The sequence below is a fragment of the Clarias gariepinus genome, chromosome 11, assembly GCF_024256425.1.
Source record: "Clarias gariepinus isolate MV-2021 ecotype Netherlands chromosome 11, CGAR_prim_01v2, whole genome shotgun sequence".
NCBI classification, from domain to species: domain Eukaryota; kingdom Metazoa; phylum Chordata; class Actinopteri; order Siluriformes; family Clariidae; genus Clarias; species Clarias gariepinus.
The window spans coordinates 29,644,249-29,660,559 of NC_071110.1; the positions used below are offsets into that span (position 1 = coordinate 29,644,249).

Sequence of the window (16,311 nt, forward strand, 5' to 3'; positions counted from 1 at the left end):
ATCTATAGCTCGTTTGTGGTGTCATGACCACAGATTTTATTTTTAATAAATGATTAAATAACTTCACATATATTATTATTATTATTATTATTATTATTATTATTAAATTCTGTTCTACACTAATTGTCTTCTGAAAACTTGAAAACTTTCACCTTTAGCCACTAATGATTTACTTTGATATGCTAATGATCCTGATAAAAAGTCTTTCTCTTTCACACACACACATACACGCGCGCACGCGCCCGCACACACGTACGTGTGCGCGCGGGCAGGAGTCTCTCCACAGACACAGTAACGGCTGATGGCTCGAGCACGGTAAGTGAAGCTCTGATCCTCTTCCTCTCTCTCTGAGCGTAAATACAGTACAGAGATCTAAACCCGCGGTGAGCAGAGCCGTCTGTCTAACGATTAGACCTGTCTGTCTGTCTGACTGTCTGTCTGTCTGACTGCGGGGAAGTTTAATGTAGAGCACACAGGGGGGTTCAGGGGAATGTAGAGGAGGTTTAATCCAAAAACTGAACTAGACCTGGACTTGGGATAAAAAGTCAGCTTCAAAGCAATACACTTTTATTAATACACAATACAATAAGTATTACATTAAAAAAAAAAAAGGAATTAATGTAGTTATTGGTAATTATTGGTTATAATGACTCAGTTTTTATTGATTAATGTATTATTAATAATAATCTATCTGTCTATGCACACAAAAAACTTTAAAAACTATTGATGATGTTGTTTGTTCTTTAACAACAGTAACAACAATAACAACAACAACAACAATAATAATAATAATAATTAGTAGTAGTAGTAGTAGTGGTAGTAGAATGAGGGGGAGGAGTTGGCGTAGTATTGTTGTTGCTGCTGCTGGGTTACAACAACTACTACTGTACTACCACTGTAATAATAATAATAATAATAATAATAATAATGAACAGCCTGGCCAGCCAGTTGAAACACCAGTTATAAATGTCCACAACAAAAGTAATTATGTTTTAATAATAATAATAATAATAATAATAATAATAATAATAATTAGTATTATTATTATTATTATTATTGTTGTTGTTGTTGTTGTACTATTGGTACTACTACCTTCTACTACTACTACAATTAATAATTATTACATTGATTATAATAATAACAGCTCATTAACTGTTAATTTGTTGTTATTATTATTATTATTATTATTATTATTATTATTATTATTAAGAAGGAGAAGTAATAGAAGGAGGAGTATTGCTGTTGCTGCTTCTGTGTTACTGTATATTTATTATTATTGTTGTAATTATTATTGTTGTAATTAACTTTTATTATTTGTCTTGTCTATTAATGGTTGTACTAATAAGAATAGTAGTGGTGTTGCTGTTTTACTACTACAACAACTACAACTACTACTACTACTACTACTACTACTACTACTACTACTACAACAACTACTACTACTACTACTACTACTACTACTACTACTCATAATAATAATAATAATAATAATAATAATGACAATGATGATGATGATGATGCTGATAAAAAGTCTAGCCAGCCAGTAATAAATGTTGATAACTTTTAATAACAGTAATTATTATTGTTATTATTATTAGTAGTAGTAGTAGTAGTATTTTTAGTATTATTAGTATTGTTGTTATTGTTGCTTTTTAAAAACAACAAACAACATTATCATTCATTTTTGAAGCATTTTGTGTGCATAGATAGATTAATTTTTTGATTGATTGATTTACTAATATTTATAAAGTGGTGATCAAATGTTATGAGACAACTGTTTAAAATAGTTTTTTGTATCTAAAATGTGATGAGAATAAACCATAGATGTGGTGGACCGTCCTGTAAATCTCATAAGTTTCTCTTTATATTTCCACCTTTCCCTATTTTACTTTAGATCATCAACTTTTAAGTTCCGGGGTTGAATCCTGTACGTAGTGCCCTTGATCAGGGGTTAGAGAAGGATTTGGGATTCAACCTTGTGTAAGACGCTGGTTAGGTTTGTAGTTCACTTTCGGTCATAAATAAAACAAAACTGAGGAACAACCTAGAAGTGATTACTAACGAGTCGAAGCATTGCTTAGGATGACATAGTGATATCAGATGTGTGTTCCTGCTGAAAGTGCTCATGTGACTGGTTGTGAATGTGGGTTTTGTCAGGCAGCTGCTCTCTCCTCAGTACTGCAGACCGTACAGACCTACTCTCACCCATGTTGTGTCTGACAGTTAGTGTAATTAGTTAAGGATTATTGTGGCACCAGTGATGTGGAGTGATTTATATAGTTAAATGTCCCAGTGCTTTTGTGGAATGCCTCTCGTCCAATCAGATTACTAGGTCAGAACCAACTGTTGCATAATACAGACTGAACGTTTTAAAAGACTTTAGCACACATCTGCCCAATTCATTCTCTCATTCATCTTCAGTAATCACTTCATCCTGGTCATGTTGGACATGAGCTTCTCTCAGGAACACCGGACACTAAGCAGGAACACTGGACTCTATTCTAAAACGTAACATTAACATGTTTCCATGTTCATACAGCGGTGTAGTGCCGGTTCTCCTCCTGTGTGTGAGCACAGCGTGGGCCCGGTTGCTCCGGCTGACCGACATGTACGGCACCATGTACTCGCCCGGCTTTCCCGAGCCGTATCCGGAGGACAGCGAGATCCAGTGGAACATCAGCCTTCCGGTAGGATATCAGATTCGCCTGTACTTCATGCACTTCGACATCGAGCCGTCATACCTGTGCGAGTACGATTACGTAAAGGTGAGTGCATCCGGATATTCTGTATTTTAAGAGCAAAATGTTATGTAATGCATCTGTATGTGCATCCTGTATCTACTCGTAACACTATTTGAGATTAAATCAAACCAGAAATCCTCTTTAAATGTGTTACGCTGCCCTGTGTGGGTGAAAAGATGCAGCTGGGTGGCTTCATGTGTCTCATTGGAGGCACATGTTGAAGTAGTTGTCTTAATCGATGGTTTATCGAGTCACTGCTCTGGTATGAGGAACGAGTCGCTTTCGTACTTGCTGTTTTGAGACATGATCAACAAAAGTGATGTAACACCGGCCTTATTTTGCATTACACCACTCCACTGTGAACTGTTTTCCCATCGCAGCACGACATCCACTGCTCTATCGCTCGCTTACTTCACAAATCCTCTTAACCACAGGGCCGAAGGGTAAAATAAACACCACCCTGCCCCCTTACTGCCCTCTACACATAAACACCCCATGGCAAAGCAGGTGAAATGACAGTGATTAATGATATTATGATAACTTGGTTTACTCTGTGTGTGTGGGTTTGTGTGTGTGGGTGGGTTGGTGGGTGTGTGTGTGTGTCAGTTATCTTCGATTGACCCATCGTTCACTGACGCTTAGTGTAAACACTTGAATGAGGCACATAGATAAGGAAGGATTGTGTGTGTGTGTGTGTGTGTGTGTGTGTGTGTGTGTGTTATAGTAATTGATTTTAATATTTCGTATTTCATAGTTAGATATAACATCGTACAAAAGAATTTTGAATTTTTTGTATCTTTAAATGTGTGTGTGTGTGTGTGTGTGTGTGTGTGTGTGTAGGTATACTCAGGGAGCGAGGAGCTAGCAGTGTTTTGTGGACGAGAGAACACGGACACAGAGCGGGTTCCTGCTGGCGATGTTATCTTATCACCGGGGAACATTCTCAGTGTGGCGTTTCGCTCAGACTTTTCCAACGAGGAACATTACTCTGGGTTCGAAGCGCACTACAGTGCAGTGGGTAAAAACACACAAACACACACATAGTGTGTCTTACAGAATTACACATACTGGGCGTTAGTTGTGAAACTGGATCCAGACTTATTTATATTTTAAATCTTTCGCAAGAGAAATTCCTCCAAGAAATATGACATTTGAGAAAATCCGGAAAAAAAACTCCAACATTCAACTGTGTCCAACATTCGCACCTGAATTTTGGTAAATTTGCTTGGAAGGAGACTCACTAAGATGTACCTTGGCTGAGCCGCTTCAACTCGTATAAAGAAATCGCAAAGAAAGACTTTGCACATAGGAGGCGCTCTTTCACTTTTCCATTATTACAGGTTATTATTTAGTGTTGCCTTTTCTGCACTTTCCTGGGGGTTATTATGATCAGCCTTGTTCTTTCTTCATTGTTCACTTTTGTTTTCCAGATATAGATGAGTGCAGAGATAACAGCGATGAAGTCGGGGCATGCGATCACTTTTGTCATAACTATATCGGAGGCTATTACTGTTCCTGCCGATACGGACACCACCTTCACTCCGACAACCGAACATGTAAAGGTACAGTGTGAAGATTTCATGCTATTAAAATGTAAATAATTATAAACCAATACCTACCTGCTCCAAACCGACGTTAAGTGTGTTTATTTGGGACTGCCGATGAACTTATTGGTAAATAAAGGCTTAAATCTGGTTGACATTTACAGAAGACATCAAGCACAGTACGGCGATGAGACTCTTAGTCGCAGTAAAACATTTGAATGGTGCAAACTTTTAAAGAACGTCCATGAATGATGATCCCGGCTAAAGTGGCTTGGAGCCCACTGCAGTCGTTCCCGTGAACATTCAGCGAGTGGAACGCCTGATCCTTTAACAACACTTGAACTCCCCTGTACAGTCCTGATCTTGCTCCCAAGCATTTCTACATGTTTACCTTATGATAGGAGTTCTTGGGAGGCCAGCTTTTCATGCATGAATCAGACAGGCAGCCCCATCATGTCTCTGGGGTACTGAGAAAACTTTCTACCTTGATGGCATCCATGCATTAGTGAACCACTGGGATAAGTGCATAAGTGTAGCAGGGGATTATATAGAGACATAAAGGGAGTTTTTATATAGTTTCATAACTGTATTTTGTACAATCAAAAGTACCGGTTTGACTTGAACGGCCCTCATAGGTCAAGGCGAAGTGGGAAAATTATGCGATCTCAGTAGATTTGACTCTAAACAGGCTTGTTTGAGTATTTCAGAATTTATTGATCGTCTGATTTACACAGAATAGTGAAAGGAGTGGGAGTTCTGGGGGCGAAAAAGTTTCTGCTATGAGGGAGGTCAGAGGAGGAGAATGCCCAGGGCTGAAAGAAAAGCTTTACGATAACTCGAGCTAAAGAGGCACATTTTCAAAACATTGGCAAAACATTGGAGTCATGCTACCAACATGCTAATCGCCCTAGCCTCCTCTTGGCGACATGCTAATGATGTCTCTAGCAACATGCTAATTTAGTTAAAATAATGCTAGCAACCTGCTAATATTGTTAGCATCATGCTACCAACCTGCTAATATTGTTAGCATCAAGCCCAACCTCCTGTCTCTATAACACAGAGATCCACAGTTAGGTTCAGTTTTAAAGTTCCTACTGAAGTTACCATTATATGTCAATGGGGCAAATTTGGGCACCTCCTGCACCCCAGGGATACAATTTATGTTCTGACACATCTTGCAAGCCTCTTCAAATGTGGTTAATTTTATCTTCATACCAAATTCTCACTTTGTGCTAGAATCCGTCAAAATTGGTTAAATGTTAGAAAACATGTGAAAAGTTATGCCAAGCACATCATTCCCAAATTAGCTGCACAATTTGACACCTCTTTCATGGGTCTACGACAAACGGTACAACCAGTTACGTGCAAAAGTCCCCATTATATGTCAATTAGTCAAATTTGGCCACCTCTTGCACCCCAGGGGTAAAACTTACACCCTCATGCGGAGTATACTCTGCTGGGGCAATTTACCACCCACCCCTTAGAAAAGTCATAGCACCCCATAAGCCGCACGATTTGACACCCCAGGTGGGCTAAATAGTGTAAGAACCAATCAGGTTCCACTCATGTCACCCAAAAAATGGAATCCAAGTGTACAAAGATCGATACCAGTGTGCAGGTGTTCCAGTGGTGAGTTACTGTACAGTATATGCGTTTATAACATTACCAATGACTTGAATACAAATGCAGGGATTTTTTTTTAATCCTTCTTTGTTTGGTTGCCAAAATCTGAAGCATTTGTTATGCAGGGCTTAAGGAGAACAAATCCTGTAAGCGTTTAACGCAAATGCTTTAACAAATCTTAATTGGCTCAGTTTGACCCTCCTGACGTCTAAGATGAACGAGACATGATTCCAATTTCTCCTGCATGAAAACAGTGTGTTGTTATTATTGCTTTAGTAGTTTTGGAGAAGATTTAGATAACTGTGTCACATATAGTATAAAGTGCACATTGTGGGGTTTTTTTTCAGCTATTTTAAATGTATACCTTAAGGAATGTATAGCCGTGTTATCTCAGTCTTAGGGATTAGCCAGCTAAGACGTCAGAGGAAAAAGAAAGAGGTTAATTAAGTGGGATTAGTGGTTGGAAATTCCTAAGTATGGTCAGCTTTAGGAAAAGCTGGGGTGTAATTTAGTTGTGTAATGTTTTTTATGATATACCAATAACTTAATTTTTTTTATAAACGAGTGATGGAAATATTCCAAACCGCGTATGTGTTGTTGTGTGGGGTGGAGTCTCTATGTGTCTCTGTTTTATGTCTGCTCTTTGGCCCAGTTACCCTGAACATATCTGAAAGATAAATGGCAGCTATTTACACTTGAGCTGCCTGGGGAAGTCTGAGACATGCCTGTGAACCCCGGTCACCCTATTCGCATTGTAGAAAGGAAGTGTTAAGGCTTTTGCCAAAGAAATGTCATTTTTGAGTAAATATGAACTGGCTAATTAGACTGGGTATAATCGACACATGTTGTGCAGTAGCTCTGTTTTCTTCCCGCAGCTAGTTGGAGTTTTCCTTTTTTCTATGCATGGACAACCCCTGGATTTGAGAAGAACCAAAGCTTTCGTTGACCTGCTCCCACTTGTCTGAGCTTGACAAACACAATGGTCTCTCGATGTGGGATTTGTCGTCAATGCAATAATTTTTGTTTCCTGGCAAACATTCCAGACCAGCTTGACCAGGGTTAAACAGTCCGGTATACGGCCAATGGAAAGGACGTGACTGAACTAGTTTGGGAGAAATGAAGAGAAGATATTTCTGTGAACAGACAGCTCACTGCTCAAATTGGTTCCTAGACAGGACAGAGACAATCACTTAGGTCTATGGTGCACCGCCGGTGAAAGACTGCCCACTGATACTCATCCTATGGAAGACTTTGAAAGACTTTGGAAGGCGTAGCTTGATTGGGCAGAATTGTCCTGTCATACTGTTGCATGGTTTACTAGAAATAAGCTCAACCTCTAGGAGTTGATCCCAGGAGGTAGGTCCACAATGGCTCAGACGTATTCTTCGGTTCTATCTATACTCCATTCGTGTGCAAGCAAGAAAAAAGATTTATTATGGTGAATTAGTTGCCGGATATGGTGTCCCATTTTGATGAGACCTTTCTTATTGTAGCCTCTGATTCCTGCTCATCAAGTGGCACGCCTACTCTTGTAACCCACATATCGGTTCAATGTATTGTACCTTCTGAGATGCTTTTTAGCTCACCACGGTTGTGAGGATTGTTTATTTGTTTTCCTGTAGCCTTAAGCTTCTTTCATAGATGTAGGAATCTGACGAGGAATCCTCTTGAGAGCAAATTTTGCTAATTTTTCTGGAGAGTTCATGGAACTCCTGGGCTCTCATAGGCCACACTTCAAATTCCCCAAGCATCTCTTTAATTTTGGCAATTTCTCCTAAACAGCTACAGAATTTTTGGACATGTCAATTCTTTCTGTAGTCTTTCCGTGTAAAGAAATTTATCAATTTCACTTAGTGCTTTTCTGGCACCTGTAGACTCCCCAAAGTTGGAGTGCTCTCTTGGTGTTTGCCGATATTGTGTATACTGAATAGCGACAGCAAGAATAAAAAGTGGAGGATATGTCCAGCGAGAAGGTGTTTTCTACTTGATGGAAGTTCTCGCGGTTGAGGCGATTGAGGAGAGTGTTTGTGAGTCATCTAGTAATTCAGAAGAGAGTTTCAGTGATCGAGGAAGACGTTGCTAAGAACTCCCGCTAGCATCATTCTCTTGTGTCTTACTAATGACCCTCTCTCTAAACTCTCCTTGAAGTTTTGGACGTCTCATTGAGGACTGCTTGTTCTGGTACAATCGCTCTTTATTCACACCATATACAGAACTATGAGAACACGGGATATTCTTTGTCCTTGTATACTCGTTCTCATCAAAGCTCTCCCTAAATCCATACTTCCTCAATGTTTTCTAGGTCACGGGATGAGCATTTTCTCTCCAAAATGAGATTTCTCATCAGACTCCTCCTATATGTATGAAAGGGGCTTTAGTGTCACCTTGAACCAGTTTCAAATCTGCCACCAACCTCAATGCACCAGTTGAAGTCACGCTATAAGTGTGTGTTGTGTGTGTGTTTGTGTGGTTAACTTCAGTGGAGTGCAGTGGCAGTGTGTACACTGAGGGATCTGGACTGATCACCAGTGCAGATTTTCCCAAGCCGTACCCTAAAAGCTCGGACTGTCTCTACCGAATCCAGCTGGAGAAAGGTTTCTCAGTCACTCTTGATTTCGATGAAACCTTTGATATAGAAGATCACCCCGATGTCACCTGCCCTTACGACTACATCAAGGTGAGGAAAACACAGTAATTAGATACTACTTACATATGATCAGATAAAAAGTTGTGTCTAATCAGCTTCACAGGAGGAAACCAAGAACTAATGATGATAGTCATCTGTAGGTGGCACCATTCTGTTGCAATGACAACGACTTAAGTGACTCAGAACAGAACACTTTAACTAAACGTTAAATTAGTGTGCCTTTGCACCAAGATTCTCCGTAACAACAACACTTATTTTTATTATGTACTAGATTTGCCTGTGACTTTGTTTATGTGAAATTAAATTGCACGCTCATAAGCACATTTCGAAAAATGTACAATGCCATCGGCTGAATTTCGGAATTAAAATTTTTACGTTTTGCCGCGAAGTGCGTGGAATGAAGGTGTAAGATGCAGTTTATTAAGTAGATTTCAATTGCACACTTATAAGCACGTATTAAAAAATACACAGCGCCATCTGTTGGATTTTGAGAACTAATGATTTTTTCAAGGCTGATGTTCTACAAGGGGGGGGTTAACATTTAAATTTCAAATTAGCATATCTTCTCTTCCTGTGGGCCGATTACGATAAAACAAAGCCTATATGTACTGTAAGCTCAAGCTTAGCCAAATACACCTGTGAAAACCCTAACCCTAAGGCCTTGTTCACACGAGCGTTAAAATCGAGCGTTTTTCTTGCGTTAGTAGCGTCCTGTGAGCGCGGATCAAGCACAGAGTGTTTTCTACACATGGGAGTCAATGAGAGTGTTCACACGGGCTTTGGTGACGTGCGTTTGTCTGGCTGCGCGTTTATACGGCATCAAAAAAACGTTGCATGCAGCTTTTTTTTGGCGTTCAAATCCCAACGAACGCAAGGAAAATGCTTCTGTTTTCTTCACGTTCATTTTACGCTTCGGAGGACCGGATATATCCCCATCGCATTTTTTTTTATAAACCACAAAAAAACTTCCTTTAATCCGACGTTGTGCAGTCAGAGAGTGAACCCGGTAGCGGCGGGCTTTCATATCCAGTTCCCGACACACTGCCCCCACAGGTTAACACACAAACTACAATCTGGGCTGCAGGCTGGCGTTAGACAGAGACAAATGAACGCCGGTGTAGAAGTCAATCGAGCGCCACTACAAAATGCAACATGAACGTCTAGGACGTTCAGAGCGCGTTCGTTTATCCAAAAACTTAACGCCCGTGTGAACAAGGCCTAACTCTAACTCTATTTAAATTTGTTCAGTAGTTTTTTACGTGATACCTGCACAAACAAACAGAACAACAGAGACACAGAAATTCCAAAAACCATCTTGATATGTTCTATAACGCATCTTATGCTAAATAATTTACAACAGTTTTATTATACATCTTATGTAATTTAACCTTCAGCCATCATCATATAATTCTAACTAATATATTATATACATTTAATTAGAACTAAGGTCACAGCTGCTCTCACAGAACATCAGTACAATCTGAACAACCAGATTTAAAAATAGCACTGCTGAAAAGATTGGTAATGTCAGTGATACTCTCCCAACTTCTCTATTTGGAGAAAATGACCTAATGCCATTCATAGATGGCGCCAGTGTGCTAGTGCTGTTACTGTATGTATCGGTGACAATGAAATTTCATGTTTGCAGATTCAGGCGGACGAGAGAGTGTTCGGACCGCTCTGCGGAGACAAATCACCCGGCACGATCCAGACAGGAAGTAACGCTGTCAGCATCTTTTTTCACAGTGATAACTCAGGAGAGAACTTGGGCTGGAAGCTCGCCTACACCTCTACAAGTAAGAGCACTAGGAAAGTGTAGCAATTAATAAGAAAATAATTTTTAAACCATTTAACATCTTCACTAAGACATAAAGCATTATTTTTTTTGTCTTTGCATTTTTATGAGCTTGAGGCAATAATGGCAACAATCCCACTATCTGCCTTTTTCAAACGGTCTTATCTCATAATTAAGCAATTATAAAAAACAAAAAAAACATAAATTGCTAGATTTTTGTGGGGTCTTACAACAGCACAAATTTTTCTGGGCATTAGATCTACTTTATTTTTCAGTTGTTAGCTATTTATATAGCGTTCCTCAACCGAATGGTAGAGATGGCTTAATAAGGTTAGGTTTAACACGTTTTCCAATAAGACTCTAAATGTGTTCTCCCAAAAGTTTGAGAAGAACATAAAGGGATAGATGGTTAGATTTAACTATAACTTTAAATTCTGTTTTTTTGTTGTTGTTGTTGTTGTTGTAGGCAGTGAGTGTGCCGTTCCTGTGCTGCCACTTAATGGTCATTTGGAGCCACTACAGTCTAAATACTTTTTTAAAGAACACATCACTGTGACCTGTGACCCTGGCTACTCCGTGCAAAAGGTGATGATTTGAATTACTTTTAAAGCAAAATGTACACTTTAATCGTTTTAATAAAAATGATGTGATGTTTAATTAATAAATGTCCAAGATTTTTTTTTTTTTTTGTGAAGGTAAGTTTAAACCTGTTTTATTGACATGCTGCTGTATTTTCATTTGGTTCTACAGTTTTCCACATTACCCACAATTCCATAGAATATCTGTTGATTTGGCCCTCAGGTCATGTCTGCTTAAAGAGAGTGATGCAGCAGCACTTTGGTCCTTTAGTCTATAGTGATGACAACAGCTAATTTCTTGAATTACCAAAAACATTACCACTTTAAAGACAATTAAAATCTGTATAATCATATTTCAGATAATATTTGCAATATGTAGATAGTCATGCTCATTCCCTCACTGTTGGTCAGGATGGAGAGATGTTGGAGCGTTACCAGATAGAGTGCCAGGCAGACGGGAACTGGAGCAGCCGCATACCTCTCTGTAGAAGTAAGCAATATGCATGTTTTGTTTATGTTGGTTGTTGTGTGTGTGAGTGTTTTATAGTGTATACTACTGTATGAATTTAAACACACATATCGTTACACTACTATTATATAGTATATTTCTACATAATCCTAAAAATACTTTTTTCTTTTCGTATGTTACGTGCATAGGTCAGTTCTGCAATCAATACTTTTAAAAAATCAGTATAGGACATCTTAGTTTTATAATAGACTAGCGCAAGTACGCGTCGCTGACGGGAAAAGTGTTTGTAGAAATAGTTAACAGTTTAAAGGTAAAAAATTAGCTTAAAAAAAGCTTAAGATTCACTTATACCACTTAAGCGCTGTTATTTCAGCGGTGAAAATATGAAATAATTCCAGTAAAAGTATTGAGTTTAGCTTTTTAATTAATATCTATTGGTGCGGGTGTGTGTTTACATTGAGCAAGTAGCTTATTAGTAGCTTATTTTAAAGTAGATTATTGAATCCGTACTCTCTACTTTACTATGTAAAGCTGCTTTGCGGCAATGAAAATTGCTAAAAGCGCTATACAAATAAAATTGAATTGAATTGAACTGAATTGAATCCGGCACAAAACTGCTCATAACTTCACTTCGTTCATGGTGCAGGTTAAACTTCATGCAGATATGTGAGTATGTAAAGTTTCTCCAGCCAGTTTTGCGTGATGCTGTGACAAAATCTGGCTGGACAGACATACAGACATACAGACAGAAAAAATTCCCTTCAATGTATGAAACGTAAGGTATCATTGAAACATTGAGTTCTGACCCATGTACAGACAATCTTTCTTTTATTTCTATAGATAATACATGCACCTTATACAGTCTAAATCAGTTGTGTGTATTTTAATAATGTCTGCACTGTTATTTGTAATTGAGATATCCTGTATAGGTTATAGCTATGCTCGTGTCTTTCTCACTTTTCTCTTTATCTCTTTCTGTGTTCCATCTTTCTCTCACAATTTCTCCCAACCAGAGAAGGAATCTCGAAGGAGCCGACGTTCTGTAGTTAAATAATATTAAGCCAGTAAATTCCTATGTTGAACACAATTCAAGTCTGGTCTGTTATTCAACTAGTATTTACAGCACATATTCTGTGATAAAAACCTAATCCAGCCAAAGGCGTAGTCGTGCTTGTAGCCCATAAATACCATTATTAAGCTTTAATAATAAAATTAATAGTGGATCACAGTTCAAAAGAATAATATTGCTGTCTTGTTCTTAAGGCCATTGTAAGGTATTATATTCCGAGGTGACATTCATGCCGGTGAAGTTCCTTTTATTCACTTTAGTCAATAACCTGCATGGAGTTCCTGCTTTCAAGGAAACTCAATAGAGCCTGCGTTACTTACAGTATGTCTGCAACTTCTGGTATAACTGCAAATACAACCTCAAGACCTTACTTTACAGAGGAGGGATCTTTCTCCCTTTTCGCTCAGTAAATAAACAATGTGACACTCAGGTCTGTCGAGCAGGTTTGTGTAAAAGGGAAAAATCTCAGATTAAAGTACAGTAAGTGAAGATATGGCTGCTTCCCATGCACATGGACAGAATCTCCATTTGAAGAGATGGATGCAGCAGAAGTAGGTACGCTCATGGTTACGTTCAAATCTGCCCAGAGATTAATTCCTCCTTAAATTCACACTAATAATCACCTCTATAACCAATGTACGGAGTATGCATCGATCCAAATGACTTAATTAACTTTCTTCCTGACAATTCAAATTCTGGTGTCTTTTTTAGGTGTTAATTCCTCATTTGGTGTTAATTCATTATCAAGTGTTAATCCCTTAAACCTTTCTCACATCAACATTAAAATCATCATAGAATGCTTCTTAAACAAAAGGAATATTAGTCTTAATCATGATTTATGTTAAAAGCTTCTTATCTGTCTCTCTCTGTCATTCTTTCTCTCTCTCTCTCTGTCTCAGTGATTGACTGCGGTTCCGTAGATACATCTTTAGGAGACGTGGTGTATACTAACTCCAGCAACAGTACTGCATTTGGATCCAGGATCCTATACAGCTGCAGGAGTGCTCCTGGAGAACAGAGTTTGGATCTTAACTTCACTAATCATTGAAATAATCAGCAAGGGGGGAAACGCACATATTTTAAAAATTTTTTTGTTGTTTTTATTGTTCAATGCAGGTACATATACATGTGATTGGAGAGGTGTATGGATAAATGAAAATGGAGAAACGCTGCCCAACTGTCGACGAGGTGAAACTTTGATAATTATTCATTTATTTATGACCCGCATTAAATGTCAAAGTGTTTTTGTTTAATAATACTAATAATGCTTAAATAATAGGGACTGGATAAAATTTATTTTTTTCTGTTAGAAAAAGTTTAAAGTGTAATGTAACAATGCAGCATCGCCACCTAGTGTCTAACTCATGAGACACATGCTGGTCTGTAGTGGTCCAATCAGTGGGTTGGGGGTTCGAGGCCCAGCACCACCAAGTAGGTGCTCTGACCTCAGCTTCCCAACTGGGATACGGATAATACTGGATATTTCACTGTGCTGTAAGGTAAATGTGACAAATAACTAAATTAATCAATCACTGATATGACATCTGACACCAGTATGTACACATCCTTAAGGGAAATAAGAGAGTTGATTGTGCACAATAAAATTTGTGTGTGCATATGTATGTGTGAAGTAAGACGAGAGGAGGGAGGGGCTACTGTGTAGGATGACTTTCACATACACACATTCGGGCACAAACACATCCATGCACGCAAAAACACACACACTAATGGAAACACTGCTTTTACAAACTTCTTTAACACAGAACCTCTCTAATGAGACACACACAGACACACTAAAGGAATTAATGCTCTCTGACAGAGAGACTCTGGATCTTTAACAAGCACTTCTCTAATGAAACTTGCTTTTGGTTTACGCGCACACACACACACGTTATAGTAAACAGTACGCATGTGAGACGATTACCCACAATCCCGCAGCGCAAGACAAAGAGAGAGAGAAGAACCGTTGGCTCAGTTGTGATCATGTGATGCTCGGCAGATGAAGCGCATGCAAACTACTCGTATATCAAGACCTCGCTCGTTTATTAAGTTCAAATTTCTTAAAATGTTTTGCTCGTCTTGCAAAACGATCCCAGATCGAGTTACTTGCAATCCAAGGTTTTACATAAGTAAGTCTCAAACTCAGGACTTCCTGTCAGTATTTTGTATTTCCATATAAGGTTTTGGATTAAAACACTAAAACACACTCTGTATGATGAAACAGATCTGGAGAACACCACACAGTCGGATTCTGAATTCCAGTTGCCTACTACACCTAAAGCCCAAGCAGGTAAGCAAAAAACACTGTAACACACAGTCGAATCTCTAGTATTTCTGTTTTTATCCAGATCCATTACGTGTTTATACTGTACGTACAATATGCTGTAACACAGGTGTAAATATGTTTTGTGTGCTTTTGATTTGTGTGTAAGCATGCGGCGAGGAGTCACGCCCCTTCCCAACGCACCAGAAGCGGATTGTCGGTGGTCGCTCGGCAATTCCGGGCCTTTTTCCCTGGCAGGTTCTCCTGTCCGTGGAGGACACATCCCGTGTTCCTACGGGCCGCTGGTTCGGTAGTGGTGCTCTCCTGTCTGCGTCGTGGGTGCTCACAGCTGCACACGTGCTCCGGAGACACCTCAGGGACCCGTCTGTTATCCCCGTGGATCCCACACATGTACAGGCGACACTGGGGCTGACAGACGTCCGGGACAAAAACCTGTCTTTTGGGAGCTCAGTTGAGAAGCTCATCCTCCATCCAGAATTTGATCCACACAACTACAACAATGACATCGCCCTGGTCAAACTCAGCCAAGAGGTGGCACTTAATGAGCTTGTGAGGCCTGTTTGTTTGCCCCCGCCCTGGGTCAGAGGCCAGACGCGGACACCCTTGCCTCACACGCTGGGCGTGGTTGCGGGTTGGGGGATCAACATGCCTAATATCTCTGCTTCGGGCAGCGGGATATCCTTCGATCTCGGTGTCGTGTCCGAGGTGCTGCAGTACGTGAAATTGCCGGTTGTCGCGCAGGAGGAGTGCGAAGCCAGCTACAACGCACGCTCTGCAAGCTACAACATCACCGAGAACATGTTCTGTGCCGGGTTTTACGAAGGAGGACGTGATACGTGTTTAGGGGACAGCGGAGGTGGATTTGTTATAAAGGATCCCCACAGTGGGAGATGGGTAGTGCAGGGTCTGGTGTCCTGGGGCGGGCCAGAGGGGTGCGGGAGTCGGCAGGTGTATGGGGTGTACACCCGAGTGGCAAATTACGCAACCTGGCTGCACAAAACCATGAACACTGACTGCTGGTGGTGATTTTATTTTTTTTTATGTATGTATTCATTTCTCTGTATATTATTCTGTGTTTTTTTATGACTTCATGTACGCTCTTTTAACAGACTCTATAGCATATATTATAGCACATGATGTTTACTTAATCATTATTTATGACGAATCCACAATCTGAAAGCTCACATGGTTTGGATTTGTAACTACTAACAGTGTAATTTGATTTGCATTTAACAGAAAGAGCAATTACAAATTAACTGTAGGGGTTTAGGGAAGGTTTCTTTGCAGCCATGTAAAACATAAGGGCACACTTTACAGTCAGGGTACATTAATAAACATTTCTCTATAAATCAGTACAAAAAAATGTGAACATCAATATTCAGACCTCAAAATTTGTGCATGCCTATAAAATTACACATGCAACCATTTAGTTAGCAAAATGTTTTTTAATATTAACGTGGATTATTATTATTATTATTATTATTATTATTATTATTATTATTATCTATAAAAATAAAAGTTTTGTCTGTACATTGGTGAACTGTTTCAATGATATCTTTAC

The 16,311-nt window shown here is 39.3% G+C and overlaps 1 protein-coding gene across 2 annotated transcripts; it reads left to right on the plus strand.

Moving 5' to 3' along the window:
• Positions 1–231: 231 nt before the first annotated feature.
• On the plus strand, positions 232–16,205 carry masp1 (MBL associated serine protease 1). Of its 2 annotated transcripts, XM_053507158.1 has the most exons (12): positions 232–315; positions 2,540–2,765; positions 3,582–3,759; positions 4,172–4,303; positions 8,389–8,585; positions 10,204–10,351; positions 10,817–10,935; positions 11,340–11,418; positions 13,366–13,485; positions 13,583–13,654; positions 14,691–14,756; positions 14,899–16,205. In XM_053507158.1, exons 1-12 carry the CDS (start codon positions 302–304, stop codon positions 15,774–15,776), a joined length of 2,229 nt encoding a protein of 742 aa, XP_053363133.1. In that variant the 5' UTR covers positions 232–301; the 3' UTR covers positions 15,777–16,205. The 2 variants fall into 2 exon arrangements, with proteins under 2 accessions (XP_053363133.1, XP_053363134.1); XM_053507159.1 differs by lacking the exons at positions 13,366–13,485; positions 13,583–13,654; positions 14,691–14,756; positions 14,899–16,205 and adding an exon at positions 12,411–13,282.
• The last annotated feature ends 106 nt before the right edge of the window (positions 16,206–16,311 follow it).